Here is a 17,029-nt window from a genome sequence, read left to right as displayed (position 1 = left end):
GGACAGTGACAACTAAAAGATACCAAAAACTATTCAGTCCAATCAACGTAAGCTAAATATGATGTGGCTTTCCATGGTACTGATTTGTGTGTGTGTGTGTGTGTGTGTGTGTGTGTGCGCGCGCGTGCGTGCGTGAACTCGTTCGTACAAGTAGAAAAACATGTTGATTCACCCTTCTTGTAGAGAAATGCCAATGCTATCCTCCTCTCTTTCTTGTTGACAAAACGGTCTATGACTGTCATACAGTACACACTTTGTACTGTATGACACTTTTTTATCCTAGGCTACCTGGCTAAAATGCCTACTCACTAGCGTAACTTCCTTTCATGGGCAACATTAGCTAGTTAACATTAACCTTCTATATCTAGCTACATATTGGACTTCCATCCTCTCAGGCCAGGGGCACAACAATGTATAAATTAATGGTTAGATCAGAAACGCCGTTATAATCATTGGCCAGTACGGAGAATTAATAGAAATCACAAGTCCAAATCTCATCTCCTTCCATGGCTAATTTAGTAAACGGACAATTTTAGCTTTCTAGCTAGCCACCGGAGGACAACAACACAACGAGATGCAACAATTAAAGTTGTTTCTGTCAATGATGTACAGTATGCTCTTGATGCGATTTGATAGGAGTGACGCCAAATCCAAACTGGCTTCCCTTGACAGCTTTTTTTTGGAGCCCCAGGACCATTCACAGTTGATCTCACTCAGTTTAGCTCTGATTGTATATTATTTTATATATTTTTATAAAGTGAGGCCAAATGCTCGCTGGCTTCCTTTGCATTCAATGCTACGGGCGGCAACAATGTCATACTCTTTTGGACTAGACAGCAGAGGGGTGTTGTTTCACTCGCTCGCATGCTTTCTCCTGTGAGATACATTCAGCCTCTTGCAAATTGAAGGAACATTCTGAAACACTCAGAGACAAAAGAAATGTTGGTAAATGTTTTGGGGAAGCCTGGGTTCCTTTGGCATCTATGAATACACGCCACTCACACCTTGTATAGTCCATGCCTTGACTAATTGAAGCTGTTCTGAGGGCAAAAGGGGGTGTAACGCAATAGTAGGAAGGTGTTCTTAATGTTTTGTACACTCAATGTATGTCCAGTGTATGTCCAAAGGATTTCCTACGTTTCCTTTCCTAGGATGTCGGGGCTTGCCAAACAGTGATGCTAAAGTGATGCTAAACTCTCATCTTGTCAGTCAGTGTTATCTACTGAATTGCATCGGTGAGAGAGCTTTTCACTTGGCTCCATAATTTGCGTATGCTACTGGTAGGCCTAAGCTTTTTGGCTATTATCTGCAAATAAGTTATTAAAAGCTGTCAAGGCAAAGGGTGGCTACTTTGAAGAATCTCAAATATAAATATATTTTGATTTGTCTAACACTTTTTTGGTTACTACATGATTCCATATGTGTCATTTCATAGTTTTGATGTTTTCACTATTATTCTACAATGTAGAAAATAGTAAACATTAAGAAAAACCCTTCAATGAGTAGGTGTGTCCATACTTTTGATATCCAAAACAACCCGACAAATACATTTAATTAATACCTTTTCAGTCATTTAAATAGTAAAGTCATGTCTTGCTACACAATACCACAACAAGTATTAAATCATTTTGCGGTGTATTTCATATGGAATAAAAGGCATTAGAATGTACCAGAGGCCACCAAAATGTAGCTAATTTCTCAGCAGTGTGCACCTGGCTGCCTACCTTTTCTATTTGGCTGGCTACTCTATGCACTTGTGGAAAACACTGCTATAGGTGACCTTTCCCTTTGTGGCAAACATAAAACCATGCCACACAACCAGATCTGTCACAATCTGTTCTATCTACGACTTGGGGTCGAGATGGAGGACTCATTTTCATAAAGCCACCACCTGCTCGCCTCCCAGCTCAGGTCAAAGCTCACACTTCCTCCTCCATCTAGAGAGCCAATCCCCTCATCAATCATTTGTCTGCCGCGCCGATTACTACCAGGGAGGTTCATTTACTACAGTCTGATGTCTGTGTGTTCCTATTTGTTGCATTCATCATTGTACAGAGAGAAAGTCGTCATATGTAATTGTTGTGTTCTTTGCATTGATTTCCTATTCATTCTGAATAGAGTGCACTGGCTTAGAGCTGAAAAGAAATGCAGTGAAGCCGGGGTTTAGGGGTCACCGCAAAGTTCATCTTGTCAGAGCTGGCAGCAGCAGCAGTAACACAGTGCACCAAATAACTGTAAAAGCACAGGATGTAGCTGTGGAATGCCACTCGGTCCGCTCTGTCCCTACGTTGTCAAGAGGTCGTAAATCCACAGTGTGTTATGCACATTTTATACACGTTTTTCCACTGAAGACTTACACAAAATGTTTTTAGATGTTCTGTATGTTTACTAAAGAAGCTTCTCAGTCATTTTCACTTTTTTGAAATCCCTTTGGATAGAGGATAGTTAATCCTGGATAATATCGTTGCATGGTAAAGAATCAAGGCAAACCTTTGCTCGAGCGCCGCCGAGATTCTTAAATCCACACAGAAAAGTCGTCCTGTTTTTTTTTTTGTGATGTCATAAATTCTTGTGCAAGCCAGGCCTCACTCTTTGTGGGTTTTTTTTATTTTATGAGAGGCTGGCTGTCTGGTACGGTAACACAGCACAACTAACAATAGCGCTCTTTCTCTTCCTCTCGTAGGTATGGCAAAATTGTGTCAACAAAGGCCATCCTGGATAAGACGACAAACAAATGTAAAGGTGTGTATGGCTTCAACAAGTCGTGACGTAGTGGAGACATTCTGTAAAAAGATCTAGACCCCCCCACACACACACACACACACACACACACAAATATGCACACAAATCAAGAAGTCATGCTCATGTAACAACCGTCAGGCTTAAAGCAAATAAAAACTCATCACATGCATCATTGATGATACTGGATGTATGTATCACAATGACTCATTGTAATCCAGAATAGCAGTGCAAAGGCTTTGGAGCTTCCAGTCTGTGATATGATGACACATAGGACTTTTACCATAATCCTCCTAATGCTATTATACTAAAGACAATGGCCATGCTAAGGAATGGATGAAGAGCCTTGCTTAAGGCCCTCTTTGACTCGTGCAGTGGCTTTGGCGGCCCAGTACTGTCAGAGTGCACTGGCCCGGCCTCGTTGAAGTCATTCAGTCATTCAACAGCTATGTGGCTCATGGGGGGCTGGGCTAGTCAGGAAACAGACAGGCAAAAGGCTGCCACCACTTTGTGTTATTTTAGTCCTGGCCCTTTACTGATGGTCTGTCTGTTACCATGCGTTGTGCTAGCGGCGGATCCCCACACGAAGTGACAGCTCGTGCCCCTCCCTCTGGAGCGTGACACAAAGTCTTGGCTCCGGCTGCAGCCCTTGGCCCAACACCCTGTCCTGACTACCGAGGAGCACACTGACACGCAGCCCAGCCCAGCCAGCACGCACCACAGATGGGCCCAGAAGAAAAGAGCTTGGTCACTGTCCTGCTGGGGATTACGATACGCTAACTAATCACAGGTGGCGGCTGAGAAACATCCTGTCGTCTTCCATTCCGATGTTTACGTCAACTCGCAGCTTGCTCGAAGATACCTATTAAAAAAAACTCCCAAAATCACAACTTGAAAGGAAGATAAACATTTGCCATTTATCTGAATGTCCTTAATAAAAACAAATATCTGAATGTTCAGATTCATGATGTACTTTGGGCTGTTTATCTTCAAGATCAAACTAGGATCTGTAATTAGATTCCACAGTGAGCAGCGGAGAGGTTGCTGTTGGCCTGCGAGGTTGTTTGATGGTTAAATATAGCAACACGGAGTAGGGAGCAGGGAGGAACTGGACTGCAGGTCTGACTCTAGACTGGCCTGGCCTGCATGTAGCCCCAGGGGACAATGAGCTGACCTGAGCCCTGGGCGTCATCATTGCAATCTGCAGCCTCAGCACTGTTCTCTGCTCCCCCGTGCCTACTACACTGTCTCACCACCAGTCATTGACTGACCACCGTTATGGGCCACAGATACAGTAGGTGGGGGTCAACCACACGACAGAACATGGTGACCTCTGGCCTGGCCTCGCTGTGGTGGGTGTCAAACACAGCCTGCCACTTACTGCCGTAGATGGCAAGTTAGACCTGAGATTTAGTCTCCCTCCCAAATGGCACCCTATTCCCTATATTCTCATAGTGCTCTGGTACAAAGTAGTGCACTATGTAGGGAATACGGTGCCATTTGGGAGGCAGACTAAGTCAAGATTTCACCATGCCCGTTATTGTTTTACTGTTAGACTTCCTCCAGCTATTTCAGAACTTTTACAGTTGAAAAGCGATATCCCAAATATAAACACAGTAAAGTACACACACTAAAGTTTCTTATATTTTTTAAAAACTTCTGAGCAAAACATGTCTTTTGTTTTTTCACGACTCCAAACTTCAAGGAGTAGGAGTTCTTATGGGAATCCGTGATGTCATTGGCCTCCCCCTTTGCTTGAGGAACAATAGAGGAGCAGTAGAGAACAGAAGGGGAAAGGCCCACCCCATACATGTACCATGTCATGACTTACCTGGACCAACAATTGAGATGTTCCTTTTGTTAAGTAAATCAGGTGTTACATGGTGTGATAAGGAGACTGGAGTGGCACTGTAGGGATATTCCCTGGTATTTTTGTATACTTTTTAGCCAGTAGTTCTGAAAGTAGGGCTGACAAACCAAACGTGGTCCCCAAATATGTCGTAGTAAGTCACATATGTGCAGATACAGTGGGGAGAACAAGTATTTGATACACTGCCGATTTTGCAGGTTTTCCTACTTACAAAGCATGTAGAGGTCTGTCATTTTTATCATAGGTACACTTCAACTGTGGGAGATGGAATCTAAAACAAAAATCCAGAAAATCACATTGTATGATTTTTAAGTAATTAATTTGCATTTTATTACATGACATAAGCATTTGATCACCTACCAACCAATAAGAATTCCGGCTCTCACAAACCTGTTAGTTTTTCTTTAATAAGCCCTCCTGTTCTCCACTCATTACCTGTATTAACTGCACCTGTTTGAACTCATTACCTGTATAAAAGACACCTGTCACACACTCCATTAAACACACTCCAACGTCTCCACAATGGCCAAGACCAGACAGCTGTGTAAGGACATCAGGGATAAAATTGTAGACCTGCACAAGGCTGGGATGGGCTACAAGACAATAGGCAAGCAGCTTGGTGAGAAGGCAACAACTGTTGGCGCAATTATTAGAAAATGGAAGAAGTTCAAGATGACCGTCAATCACCCTCGGTCTGGGGCTCCATGCAAGATCTCACCTCGTGGGGCATCAATGATCATGAGGAAGGTGAGGGATCAGCCCAGAACTACACGGCAGGACCTGGTCAATGACCTGAAGAGAGCTGGGACCACAGTCTCAAAGAAAACCATTAGTAACACACTACGCCGTCATGGATTAAAATCCTGCAGCGCACGCAAGGTCCCCCTGCTCAAGCCAGTGCATGTCCAGGCCCATCTGATGTTTGCCAATGACCATCTGGATGATCCAGAGGAGGAATGGGAGAAGGTCATGTGGTCTAAACTCCACTTGCCGTGTTTGGAGGAAGAAGAAGGATGAGTACAACCCCAAGAACACCATCCTAACCGTGAAGCATGGAGGTGGAAACATCATTCTTTGGGGATGCTTTTCTGCAAAGGGGACAGGACGACTGCACCGTATTGAGGGGAGGATGGATGGGGCCATGTATCGCGAGATCTTGGCCAACAACCTCCTTCTCTCAGTAAGAGCATTGAAGATGGGTCGTGGCTGGGTCTTCCAGCATGACAACGACCCGAAACACACAGCCAGGGCAACTAAGGAGTGGCTTCGTAAGAAGCATCTCAAGGTCCTGGAGTGGCCTAGCCAGTCTCCAGACCTGAACCCAATAGAAAATCTTTGGAGGGAGCTGAAAGTCCATATTTCCCAGCGACAGCCCCGAAACCTGAAGGATCTTGAGAAGGTCTGTATGGAGGAGTGGGCCAAAATCCCTGCTGCAGTGTGTGCAAACCTGGTCAAGAACTACAGGAAACGTATGATCTCTGTAATTGCAAACAAAGGTTTCTGTACCAAATATTAAGTTCGGCTTTTCTGATGTATCAAATACTTATGTCATGCAATAAAATGCAAATTAATTACTTAAAAATCATACAATGTGATTTTCAGGATTTTTGTTTTAGATTCCGTCTCTCACAGTTGAAGTGTACCTATGATAAAAAATTACAGACCTCTACATGCTTTGTAAGTAGGAAACACTGCCGATTTTGCAGGTTATCAAATACTTGTTCTCCCCACTGTATCTGCACATATGTGACTTACTACGACATATTTGGGGACCACGTTTGGTTTGTTCTCCCCACTGTATGTACACCACGTCATTGCTCTCCCTCTCTCTGCTGCGTCCAGAGAGTCGTTGGGCCCGCCCTGCAACCTCATTGGATAACGCTGGGCATGCCTCTTGTTTGCTGTCACTCAAATGGCAAGGGCTCGAACCTCACTGGCTAGAACTCGAATTGCTAGGGGGCTGACCCACGTGGTCCAAGCTTGCAGTACTCTAAATGGTTCACATAGCTTCCAGAAAACGGTTGCTTTCAAACTAGGGATTTTGTGGCTAATTGAGGTAAGACAGTAATTCTGCTCATAGATTATGCATGTATGAACTACACATAGAAACATCCAGCCCAAAGAAGTTTATTAAATACTTATTGAGTCGCCAAGGTACCGGAGCACGTTTTTAACAGTGTTAACAACAGAAAATACCTATGATATAGCTGAATGATGAATTAGGATAGTTGTGCATGGTGGTCTTTCCAGGTAGACTGTGTAACAGTCTTGACTGGTGTGGTGTTCTGTCCCTCAGGTTACGGCTTTGTGGACTTCGACAGCCCTGCTGCAGCTCAGAAAGCCGTCACTGCCCTGAAGACCAGTGGGGTCCAAGCCCAGATGGCTAAGGTGAGGGTATGCTTCCAGTCTATTTGTATTCTCACACACAAACACCTGACAATACACAGCCTTCAATGGATTTAGGTTGTCCATTTATAGGCAGCAACAACCTGACCCACCCAGCATTTACGTAGAGGGTTAGGAATCTCCATGCCAGGGGAGCATGTGTACCTCTCGAGTTGGTTTGCAGCCCCCCCTTGACTCTGTGGTCACTGTGAAGTAACATTAGCCCATAGGCTGTGTGTGTGTGTGTGTGTACATATGCGTGTGTTTGTTTGTGCATGCGCGTGTGTGTGTGCTCTTATGTTCACGTGTACTTGCATATACACTATACAGTGTATTCAGAAAGTATTCAGAACCTCTTCACCTTTTACACATTTTGTTTTGTTACAACCTTATTCTAAAATGAATTACATGTTATTTTTTTCTCATCAATCTACACACAATACCCCATAATGATGAAGCAAAAACTGTTTTTATATATTTCTGCACACAGAAATAAAACAACGGAAATTTGAAATTCACATAAGTATTCAAACCATTTACTCAGTACTTTGTTGAAGCACCTTTGTTGGCGATTACAACCTTGAGTCTTCTCGGGTATGACGGTACAAGCTTGGCACACCAGTATTTGGGGAGTTTCTCCCATTCTTATCTGCAGATCCTCTCAAGCTCTGTCAGGTTGGATGGGGAGCGTCGCTGCACAGCTATTTTCAGGTCTCTCGGGTTCAAGTCCAGGCTCCGGCTGGGCCACTCAAGGACATTCCGAGACTTGTCCCGAAGCCACTCATGCGTTGTGTTGGCTGTGTGCTTAGGGTCGTTGTCCTGTTGGAAGGTGAAACTTCACCCCAGTCTGAGGCCCTGAGCAATCTGGAACAAGTTTTCATCAAGAATCTCTCTGTACTTTGCTCTGTTAATTTTTCCCTTGATCCTGACTAGTCTCCCAGTCTCTGCCAATGAAAAACATCCCCACAGCATGATGCTGCTACCACCATTCTTCACCGTAGAGATGGTGCCAGCTTTCCTCCAGACGTTTTCTCAGACCAGAGAATCTTGTTTCTCCTGGTCTGAGAGTCCTTTAGGTGCCTTTTGGCAAACTCCAGCAGGCTATCATGTGCCTTTTACTGAGGAGTGGCTTCCGTCTGGCCACTCAACCATAAAGGCCGGATTGGTGGAGTGCTGCAGAGATGGTTGACCTTCTGGAAGGTTCTCCCATCTCCACAGAGGAACCCACCTCCCTGACCAATGCCCTTCTCCCCTGATTTCTCAGTTTGGCCGGGTGGACAGCTTTAGAAGGAGTCTTGGTGGTTCCAAACTTCTTCCATTTAAGAATGATGGAGGCCACTGTATTCTTGGGGACGTTCAATGCTGCAGAAATGTTTTGACACCCTTTCCCAGATCTGTGCCTCGGAGGTCTACTGACAATTCCACACCGTTGCTGATAAGGGGCTAAAAATCAAGGACACAGCCATGCAACCTTCATAGACAAACATTGGCAGTAGAATTGCCTTACTGTTCTGTGACTTTCAATGTGGCACTGTCATAGGATGCCACCTTTCCAACAACTCAGTTCGTCAAATTTCTGCCCTGCTACAGCTGCCCCAGTCAACTGTAAGTGCTGTTATCGTGAAATGGAAACGTCTAGATGCAACAATGGCTCAGCCCTAAGTGATAGGCCATACAAGCTCACAGAACGGGACTGTTGAGTGCTGAAGCATGTAGTGCATAAACATTGTCTGTCCTCAGTTGCAACAATCACTACCGAGTTCCAAACTACCAATGGAAGCAATGTCAGAACAATAACTGTTTGTTCAATGGCCGAGGAGCCGCACATAAGCCTAAGATCACCATGCGCAATGCCAAGCGTCGGCTGGAGTGGTGTAAAGCTTGTCACCATTGGACTCTAGAGTGATGAATCACGCTTCACCATCTGCCAGTCTGAAGGACAAATCTGGGTTTACCGGTTGCCAGGAGAACGCTACCTTTCCAAATGCATAGTGCCAACTGGAAAGTGTTGTGGAGAAGGAATAATGGTCTTGGGCTGTTTTTCATGGTTGGGGCTAGACCCCTTAGTTCCAGTGAAAATAAATCTTAATGCTACGCATGACATTCTAGACGATTCTGTGCTTCCAACTTTGTGGCAACAGTTTGGGGAAGGCTCTTTCCTGTTTCAGCATGAAAATGCCCCCGTGCACAAAGTGAGGTCCATACAGAAATGGTTTGTCGAGATCGGTGTGTAAGAACTAGCCTGCACAGATCACAGACCTCAACTAGACGTCGACCGATTAATCGGAATGGCCCATTAATTAGGGCCAATTTCAAGTTGTCATAACAATCGGAAATCGGTATTTTTGGGCGCCGATTTGCTGATTTAAAAAATATATATTTTAAATACCTTTTACTTAACTAGGCAAGTCTGTTAAGAACACATTCTTATTTTCAATGACGGCCTAGGAACGGTGGGTTAACTGCCTTGTTCAGGGGCAGAACGACAGATTTTCTTGCAACCTTACAGTTAACTGGTCCAACGCAATAATGACCTGCCTCTCTCTCGTTGCACTCCACAAGGAGACTGCCTGTTACGCAAATGCAGTAAGCCAAGGTAAGTTGCTAGCTAGCAATAAACTTATCTTATAAAAAACAATCAATCATAACCACTAGTTAACTACACATGGTTGATGATATTACTAGATATTATCTAGTGTGTCCTGCGTTGCATATAATCTGACTGAGCATACAAGCATACAAGTATCTAAGTATCTGACTGAGCGGTGGTAGGCAGAAGCAGGCGCGTAAACATTCATTCAAACAGCACATTCGTGCGTTGTGCCAGCAGCTCTTTGTTGTGCGTCAAGCATTGCGCTGTTTATGACTTCAAGCCTATCAACTCCCGAGATGAGGCTGGTGTAACCGAAGTGAAATGGCTAGCTAGTTAGCGCGCGCTAATAGCGTTTCAAACGTAATTCGCGCTGAGCCTTCTAGTAGTTGTTCCCCTTCCTCTGCATGGGTAACGCTGCTTCGATGGTGGCTGTTGTCGTTGTGTTGCTGGTTCGAGCCTAGGGAGGAACGAGGAGAGGGACGGAAGCTATACTGTTACACTGGCAATACTAAAGTGCCTATAAGAACATCCAATAGTCAAAGGTTAATGAAATACAAATGGTATAGAGAGAAATAGTCCTATAATTCCTATAATAACTACAACCTAAAACTTCTTACCTGGGAATATTGAAGACTCATGTTAAAAGGAACCACCAGCTTTCATATGTTCTCATGTTCTGAGCAAGGAACTTAAACGTTAGCTTTCTTACATAGCACATATTGCACTTTTACTTTCTTCTCCAACACTTTGTTTTTGCATTATTTAAACCAAATTGAACATGTTTCATTATTTACTTGAGGCTAAATTGATTTTATTGATGTATTATATTAAGTTAAAATAAGTGTTCATTCAGTATTGTTGTAATTGTCATTATTAAAAAATATATATATATATTGTCCGATTAATCGGTATCTGCTTTTTTTTCGACCTCTAACCTCAACCCTATCGAACACCTTTTGGGATGAATTGTGAGCAGACTGCGAGTCAGGCCTAAATGCCCAACATCAGTGCTCGACCTCACTTAGGCTCTTGTGACTGAATGGAAGCAAGTCCCCTCAGCAATGTTCCAACATCTAGTGGAAAGCCTTCCCAGGAGAGTGGAGGCTATTATAGCAGCGAAGGGGGGGACCAACTCCATATTAATGCCCATGATTTTGGAATGAGATGTTTGACGAGCAGGTGTCCACATTCTTTTGGTCATGTAATGTGTGTGTGTGTATGCCTAATGTCAGCTGAGTGCTCACCTGCTTTGGAGGGGCTCCAGGAGTGAGTGGCGCCGAACTGTGAGGTGGAGAGGACAGGCTGATGATACCCTGCGATGACAACAGGGTGACGTGCTGAAGAAGGAATCCTCTCTGGGGGCGTGTGTCTAAGCCTCAGTAGGAGCAGAGAGGCCTCAGTGTCCCCTTTCTAAAGGAGGCGCATAGGGCAGTCAGTGTCTGCGTCCCAAAATGGATTCCTATTCCCTATTTAGTGTAGCGCACAAGTTAGGGAATAGGGTGCCATTTGAGACTCAGGCAGTGTGTATTTTATAAAGGAGGCTCATCTCATCTGCTCAGACGCTAGCCTTTCCAAAGCCGCCTCCGGCCAACCGGACTTTCAGGCAAAACCAACCACGGCACAAATTGTTGGGAAATATACTTTCCCGTGTCCTCTCTCTACATCCAAAGATGATAGATGTAAATGTAAATCAACAGGGTTCCAGGTTTAGAAAGTCTTAAATGGGTTCAAGTACAGCCTAGCACTGAGACAAGTTTGATCGCCTTGGCTTTAGGCAAGACAGGTGAAGGCCGGGCTGCTTTTTGACACAGTGCCGAATATTCATGTCTCACAGACTTTTCCGTAATTACTGGAAAATCATGTGCTTGCATAAACATATTTTCCAGTTTATAGTGCGAAGAAGTAAAGTGTATATATTAAATGAGCCATTAGTTTCTCTTTCAAGCTTCTGGAAGTATTGCTGTGGAAATTTGGAAGGAAAAAAGGGCAAAAGTAACGTGAAACTATGAATAAGACAAGGTGGTGAAGATGGATCTTAGTTTGAGAAGCATGAGTCATGAGCCTTGCATTTTGTGTGTAACCGATCTAGCTTGGTGCAGCAGTACTCCCTGAAGTCACACCAGTTTGTGCCACTTTAAAAAGGCCTGACTAACTAGACTGCCTGTAATGAAAGGGCTATGATCAGGGTACGTGTAGCCAGTTTGCCCTGTTATAGAATGTCCTTTGAAAGTCTTATGTGTCCAGTTGGACTGAGCTCAGTAAGACTGCCACAGTTTTAAGGCCAGTTTCTGGTGGGAGTCAATTGGGCAGAGATTTCACATTGTTGGTCTTCAAAGGGGCAGCAGGCCCTGTAATAACTTTGAACAATGTAGTTTACATTCTTGGACAGAAGAAAGGGAAGTAAATAATTGGAGGTTGTCGTGGCAACTCCGCCAGTTAAATTTGGGGGGGGAGAGATCAGGCCTGAAAAGTCTGAACAATAATCCTAGAAAAGATATGCCCCCGTGAATCTCTGCAGCTTCTTGACATCCCTCCGTGCACCTATTTAACTTTTAATTCAAATAAAGCAGTTTTGTAGGGCATCGCTAAGTTTAATATAGGCATTGTTCAAGGTAAAGGCCATTAAAAAGTCAGAGCCTTTTCAGTTAAATGTTTTCTCATTATTACAAGGGCTTGCTTGGGCTTAATGGACACTCCAAACAAACGGCCATTTTTCCTGAAAGTGTTTTTTTCTCTGCCTGGGCACCATTCAAAAGGCATTCACTCATTATTATTTCAAAGGCAGGTGGGTGGAAAGTCAGCATAAGGGTTTCCTGTTGAAAATGTTCTCCTAATGTTATTCCCATGGATGAATCACGCTTAGATTGGTTCCTTTTCCTCGATGCATGCATACTTATATTCTCACATGGCGTCGGAGAAGAAGGCAGACGTTTTACGTGTCCCCAACCGATTTGTGTTTTTTGGTTTGTTTATTTGCATTGTTTGTAACTTATCTTTTTACTTATTTTGTACATAATGTTGCCGCTACTGTCTCTTATGACCGAAAATAACTTCTGGACATCAGGACTGCGATTACTCACCACGGACTGGCAGTATCCTTTTTTCCTTTAACGAGTCTGACGAGGCGAACGATATACTGCTTTCTCGGGAACAGGCCCAGATCCCTGTGATTTACGTGAAGAGGAGATTGGAGGAAAAGGGTCCAGAGTGCGGGCCTTCTGAGAATTCATATGCGATCAAATAAACCCCCACTTCCTTCCATTCTGCTAGCAAACGTGCAATCTTTGGAGAATAAAATCGATGACCGACGCAGAAGATTAAACTACCAACAGGACATTCAAACTGTAATATCTTATGCTTCACGGAGTCGTGGCTGAACGACGACACTATCAACATACAGCTGGCTGGTTATAGGCTGTACCGGCAGGATAGAACAGCGGCGTCTGGTAAGACAATAGGCGACGGACTATTGTAAATAACAGCTGTTGCACGATATCTCAGGAAGAGTATTTCATGTTCAGCTGTAGACCAATTATCTACCTAGAGAGTTTATCTGTATTTTTCCTAGCTGTTTACATACCACCAGCATTGACTGAGGTGTTTTCCGCCATAAGCAAACAAGAAAATGCTCACCCAGAGGTAGCGCTCATAGTAGCCGGGGACTTTAATTCAGGGAAACTTAAATCCGTTTTACCAAATTTCTATCAGTATGTTAAAATGTGCAACCAGAGGGGGAAAAAACTCTGGAACACCTTTACTCCACACACAGAGATGCATACAAAGCTCTCCCTCGCCCTCCTTTTTTCTAATCTGACCATAATTCTATCCTCCTGATTCCTGCTTACAAGCAAAAATTAAAGCAGGAAGCACCAGTGACTAGATCAATAAAAAAGTGCTCAGATGATGCAGATGCTAAGCTACAGGACTGTTTTAATAGCACAGACTAGAATATGTTCCGGGATTCCTCCGATGGCATTGAGGAGGACACCACATCAGTCATTGGCTTCATCAATAAGTGCATCGATGATGTCATCCCCACAGTGACCGTACATACATACTCCAACCCGAAGCCATGGATTACAGGCAACATCCGCACTGAGCTAAAGGCTAGAGCTGCCGCTTTCAAAGAGTGGGACTCTAACCCAGAAGCTTATAAGAAGTCTCGCTATGCCCTCTGACGAACCATCAAACAGGCAAAGTGTCAATACAGGACTAAGATGGAATCGTACTACACCGGCTCTGACACTCGTCGGATGTGGCAGGGCTTGCAAACTATTACAGACTACAAAGGGAAGCACAGCAGAGAGCTGCCCAGTGACACAAGCCTACCAGATGAGCTAAACTACTTCTATGCTCGCTTCGAGGAAAATAACACTGAAACATGCATGAGAGCACCAGTTGTTCCGGAAGACTGTGATCACGCTCTCTGCAGCCAATGTGAATAAGACCTTTAAATACCATCAACCTCTACCTGTCCGAGTCTGTAATACCAACATGTTTTAAGCAGACCACCATAGTGCCTGTGCCCAAGAACACTAAGGTAACCTGCCTAAATGACTACCGACCCGTAGCACTCACGTCTGTAGCCATGAACTGCTTTAAAGGAGGGTCATGGCTCACATCAACACCATTATCCCAGAAACCCTAGAACCACTGCAATTTGCATACCACCCCAACAGATCCACAGATGATGCAATCTCTATTGCACTCCACACTGCCCTTTCCCACCTGGACAAAAGGAACACCTATGTGAGAATGCTATTAATTGACTACAGCTCAGCGTTTAATACCATAGTGCCCTGAAAGATCATCAATAAACTAAGGACACTGGGACTAAACACCTCCCTCTGCAACTGGATCCTGGACTTCCTGATGGGCCACCCCCAGGTGGTAAGGGTAGGTAACAACACATCCCCCACACTGATCCTCAACACAGGGGCCCCTCAGGGGTGCGTGCTCAGTCCCCTCCTGTACTCCCTGTACCATTCATGACTGCACGGCCAGACACGACTCCAACACCATCATTAAGTTTTCCGATTACACAACAGTGGTGGGCCTGATCACTGACAATGACGAGACAGCCTATAGGGAGGTCAGAGACCTGGCCGTGTGGTGCCAGGACAACAACCACTCCCTCAACGTGATCAAGACAAGGGAGATGATTGTGGACTACAGGAAAAAGAGGACCAAGCACGCCCCCATTCTCATCTACGGGGCTGCAGTGGAGCAGGTTGAGAGCTTCAAGTTCCTTGGTGTCTACATCACCAACAAACGAACATGGTCCTAGCACACCAAGACAATTGTGAACAGGGCATACAAAACCTATTCCCCCTCAGGAGACTTAAAAGATTTGGCATGGGTCCTCAGATCCTCAAAAGGTTCTACAGCTGCACCATCGAGAGCATCCTGACTGGTTGTATCACTGCCCACCCCCCTCTTTTACAGCGCTGCTACTCTCTGTTGTTATCATCTATGCATAGTGACTTTAATAACTCTACCTACATGTACATGTTACCTCAACTAACCAGTGCCGCCGCACATTGACTCTATACCGGTACCCCCCTGTATATAGTCTCGCTATTGTTATTTTACTGCTGCTCTTGAATTACTTGTTACTTTTATTTCTTATTCTTATCCATATTTTTTAAACTGCATTGTTGGTTAGGGGCTTGTAAGTAAGCATTTCACTGTAAGGTCTACACCTGTTGTAGTCGGCGCATGTGACGAATACAATTTGATTTGACATTCTAAAATGTTGCAGAAGGGTATATCTGTCACGATCGTCGTATGAAGCGGACCAAAATGCAGCGTGGTATGTGTTCATAATGATTTTTTTATAAAAGCAAGCACTGAACACTGAATACAAACTATACAAAACAATAAACTAAATAACGACCGTGAAGCTATAATGAGAACTGTGCTGACACAAGCAACTAACATAGACAATCGCCCATAAACAAACAGTGAAACCTAGGCTACCTAAGTATGATTCTCAATCAGAGACAACTAATGACACCTGCCTCTGATTGAGAACCATACTAGGCTGAAACATAGAAATCCCAAAATCATAGAAAAACAAACATAGACTGCCCACCCCAACTCACGCCCTGACCATACTAAATAACGACAAAACAAAGGAAATAAAGGTCAGAACGTGACAATATCATATATCGATAGCATTGGCTGATACAAATAACATCCTAAATAATATGTGCATAAACTTGTTTTATTGACTAGTAAACATCCTCTTGTGTTGATGGATGAGGAAGATCTACTTCACTACTTATTTTGGACATAAACAGATGACCGTAGTAATAACCCTGTGCCCTAAACACACCATTTGGAGGGACTCCCTCTCAGGCTAGACAAGCAAACACTCCCCTCCACCCCACCCCAAATCCCCTCCCATCAGCCCGCCACTGGCCCTCGGTGAGCACGCCTCAGTCACATGACTGCTAATGACTGTTTTGCTGTTGACCCCATTCACTGCTGCACAAACAGATGTCTTATCTCGCTGCCAAATTTTGGTTCCTGCGTTTTAAGAGCCGCTCCACACGCACAGGAAGGCTTTCTTCTCTCTAATTTCTCTCAGATGATGACGGAATTAGGAGTTAGCCGGGGTTTATACTAAGAGAACTCCTATTCGGGATGACTCACGGGTAAACCATGTGGAAATTATCCGACACTCAACCCCTTCCTTTGATCCATTGACTATATTACTAGTCAAATTCCCTGTGGAATACAGGTTGCGTGTTGACTATTCTCTAATTCCTATGTTTTAACACATAACGTAGGCAGCCTGCTATCTGAATGGATCTATGAGGCCTATTCGATATTACATCTCTAAAGCCCATTTAATTGGATGAACGCTTCACCATTACCCTTTAGATAAGGAAGTATTTTTGAGCTTGAATATAACTAGTGTGTGTGTGTGTGTGTGTGTTTGGTTTTGATTATCCTTGTGGGGACCAGAAGTCCTCAGAAGGATAGCAAAACAAGGAAAATTTAGATTGGGGACATTTCGCCGGGTCCCCACAAGGAACAAGTTTTTTTTTAGGCTTAGGGGTTAGGTTTAGCGTTTGAATCAGGGTTAGGGGTTATGTTTAGGGTTAGGTTTAGTTTTAGGATTAGGGTTTTAGGCTTAAGGTTAGGTTCAGGGTTAAGGGTTAGGGAATTAGGATTTTGAATGGGACATTTTTTTGGGGTCCCCACGAGGATAGTAAAACAAAGGTGTGTTTGTGTGGTGAACAGGGAGGAGTGTTGCTGACCCCTCTTTCCATTCCAGAGAGCTCTTTAGAGTTATTAGAGCAGCACACACACACACACACACTCTGAGCCCTGGTGCTGCTGAGTGCTGAAACGCACTCCTCCCTTCGCCTAGCCATCGATCTCACCTTTACCTCCTCACCAACCCCTCTGATTCAACACATGTTCTGGGTGCG

The 17,029-nt window shown here is 44.2% G+C and overlaps 1 protein-coding gene across 7 annotated transcripts in view; it reads left to right on the top strand.

Annotated features, from left to right (window-relative positions):
• LOC112225186 (RNA-binding motif, single-stranded-interacting protein 1) overlaps positions 1-17,029 on the top strand; it is a 67,030-nt gene that overhangs the window by 29,267 nt on the left and 20,734 nt on the right. For 4 of the 7 annotated variants that reach the window (XM_024388900.1, XM_024388895.1, XM_024388897.2 and 1 more), the window contains exons 3-4: positions 2,684-2,742; positions 6,906-7,003. In XM_024388900.1, the coding sequence (XP_024244668.1) occupies positions 2,684-2,742; positions 6,906-7,003 (157 nt within the window). The remainder of the gene's footprint in view (positions 1-2,683; positions 2,743-6,905; positions 7,004-17,029) is intronic. The other 3 variants (XM_024388896.2, XM_024388901.2, XM_024388899.2) reach the window with 1 other exon arrangement.

The sequence above is a fragment of the Oncorhynchus tshawytscha genome, linkage group LG26, assembly GCF_018296145.1.
Source record: "Oncorhynchus tshawytscha isolate Ot180627B linkage group LG26, Otsh_v2.0, whole genome shotgun sequence".
NCBI classification, from domain to species: Eukaryota; Metazoa; Chordata; class Actinopteri; order Salmoniformes; family Salmonidae; genus Oncorhynchus; species Oncorhynchus tshawytscha.
This window is presented reverse-complemented; position numbering and strand designations above follow the sequence as displayed.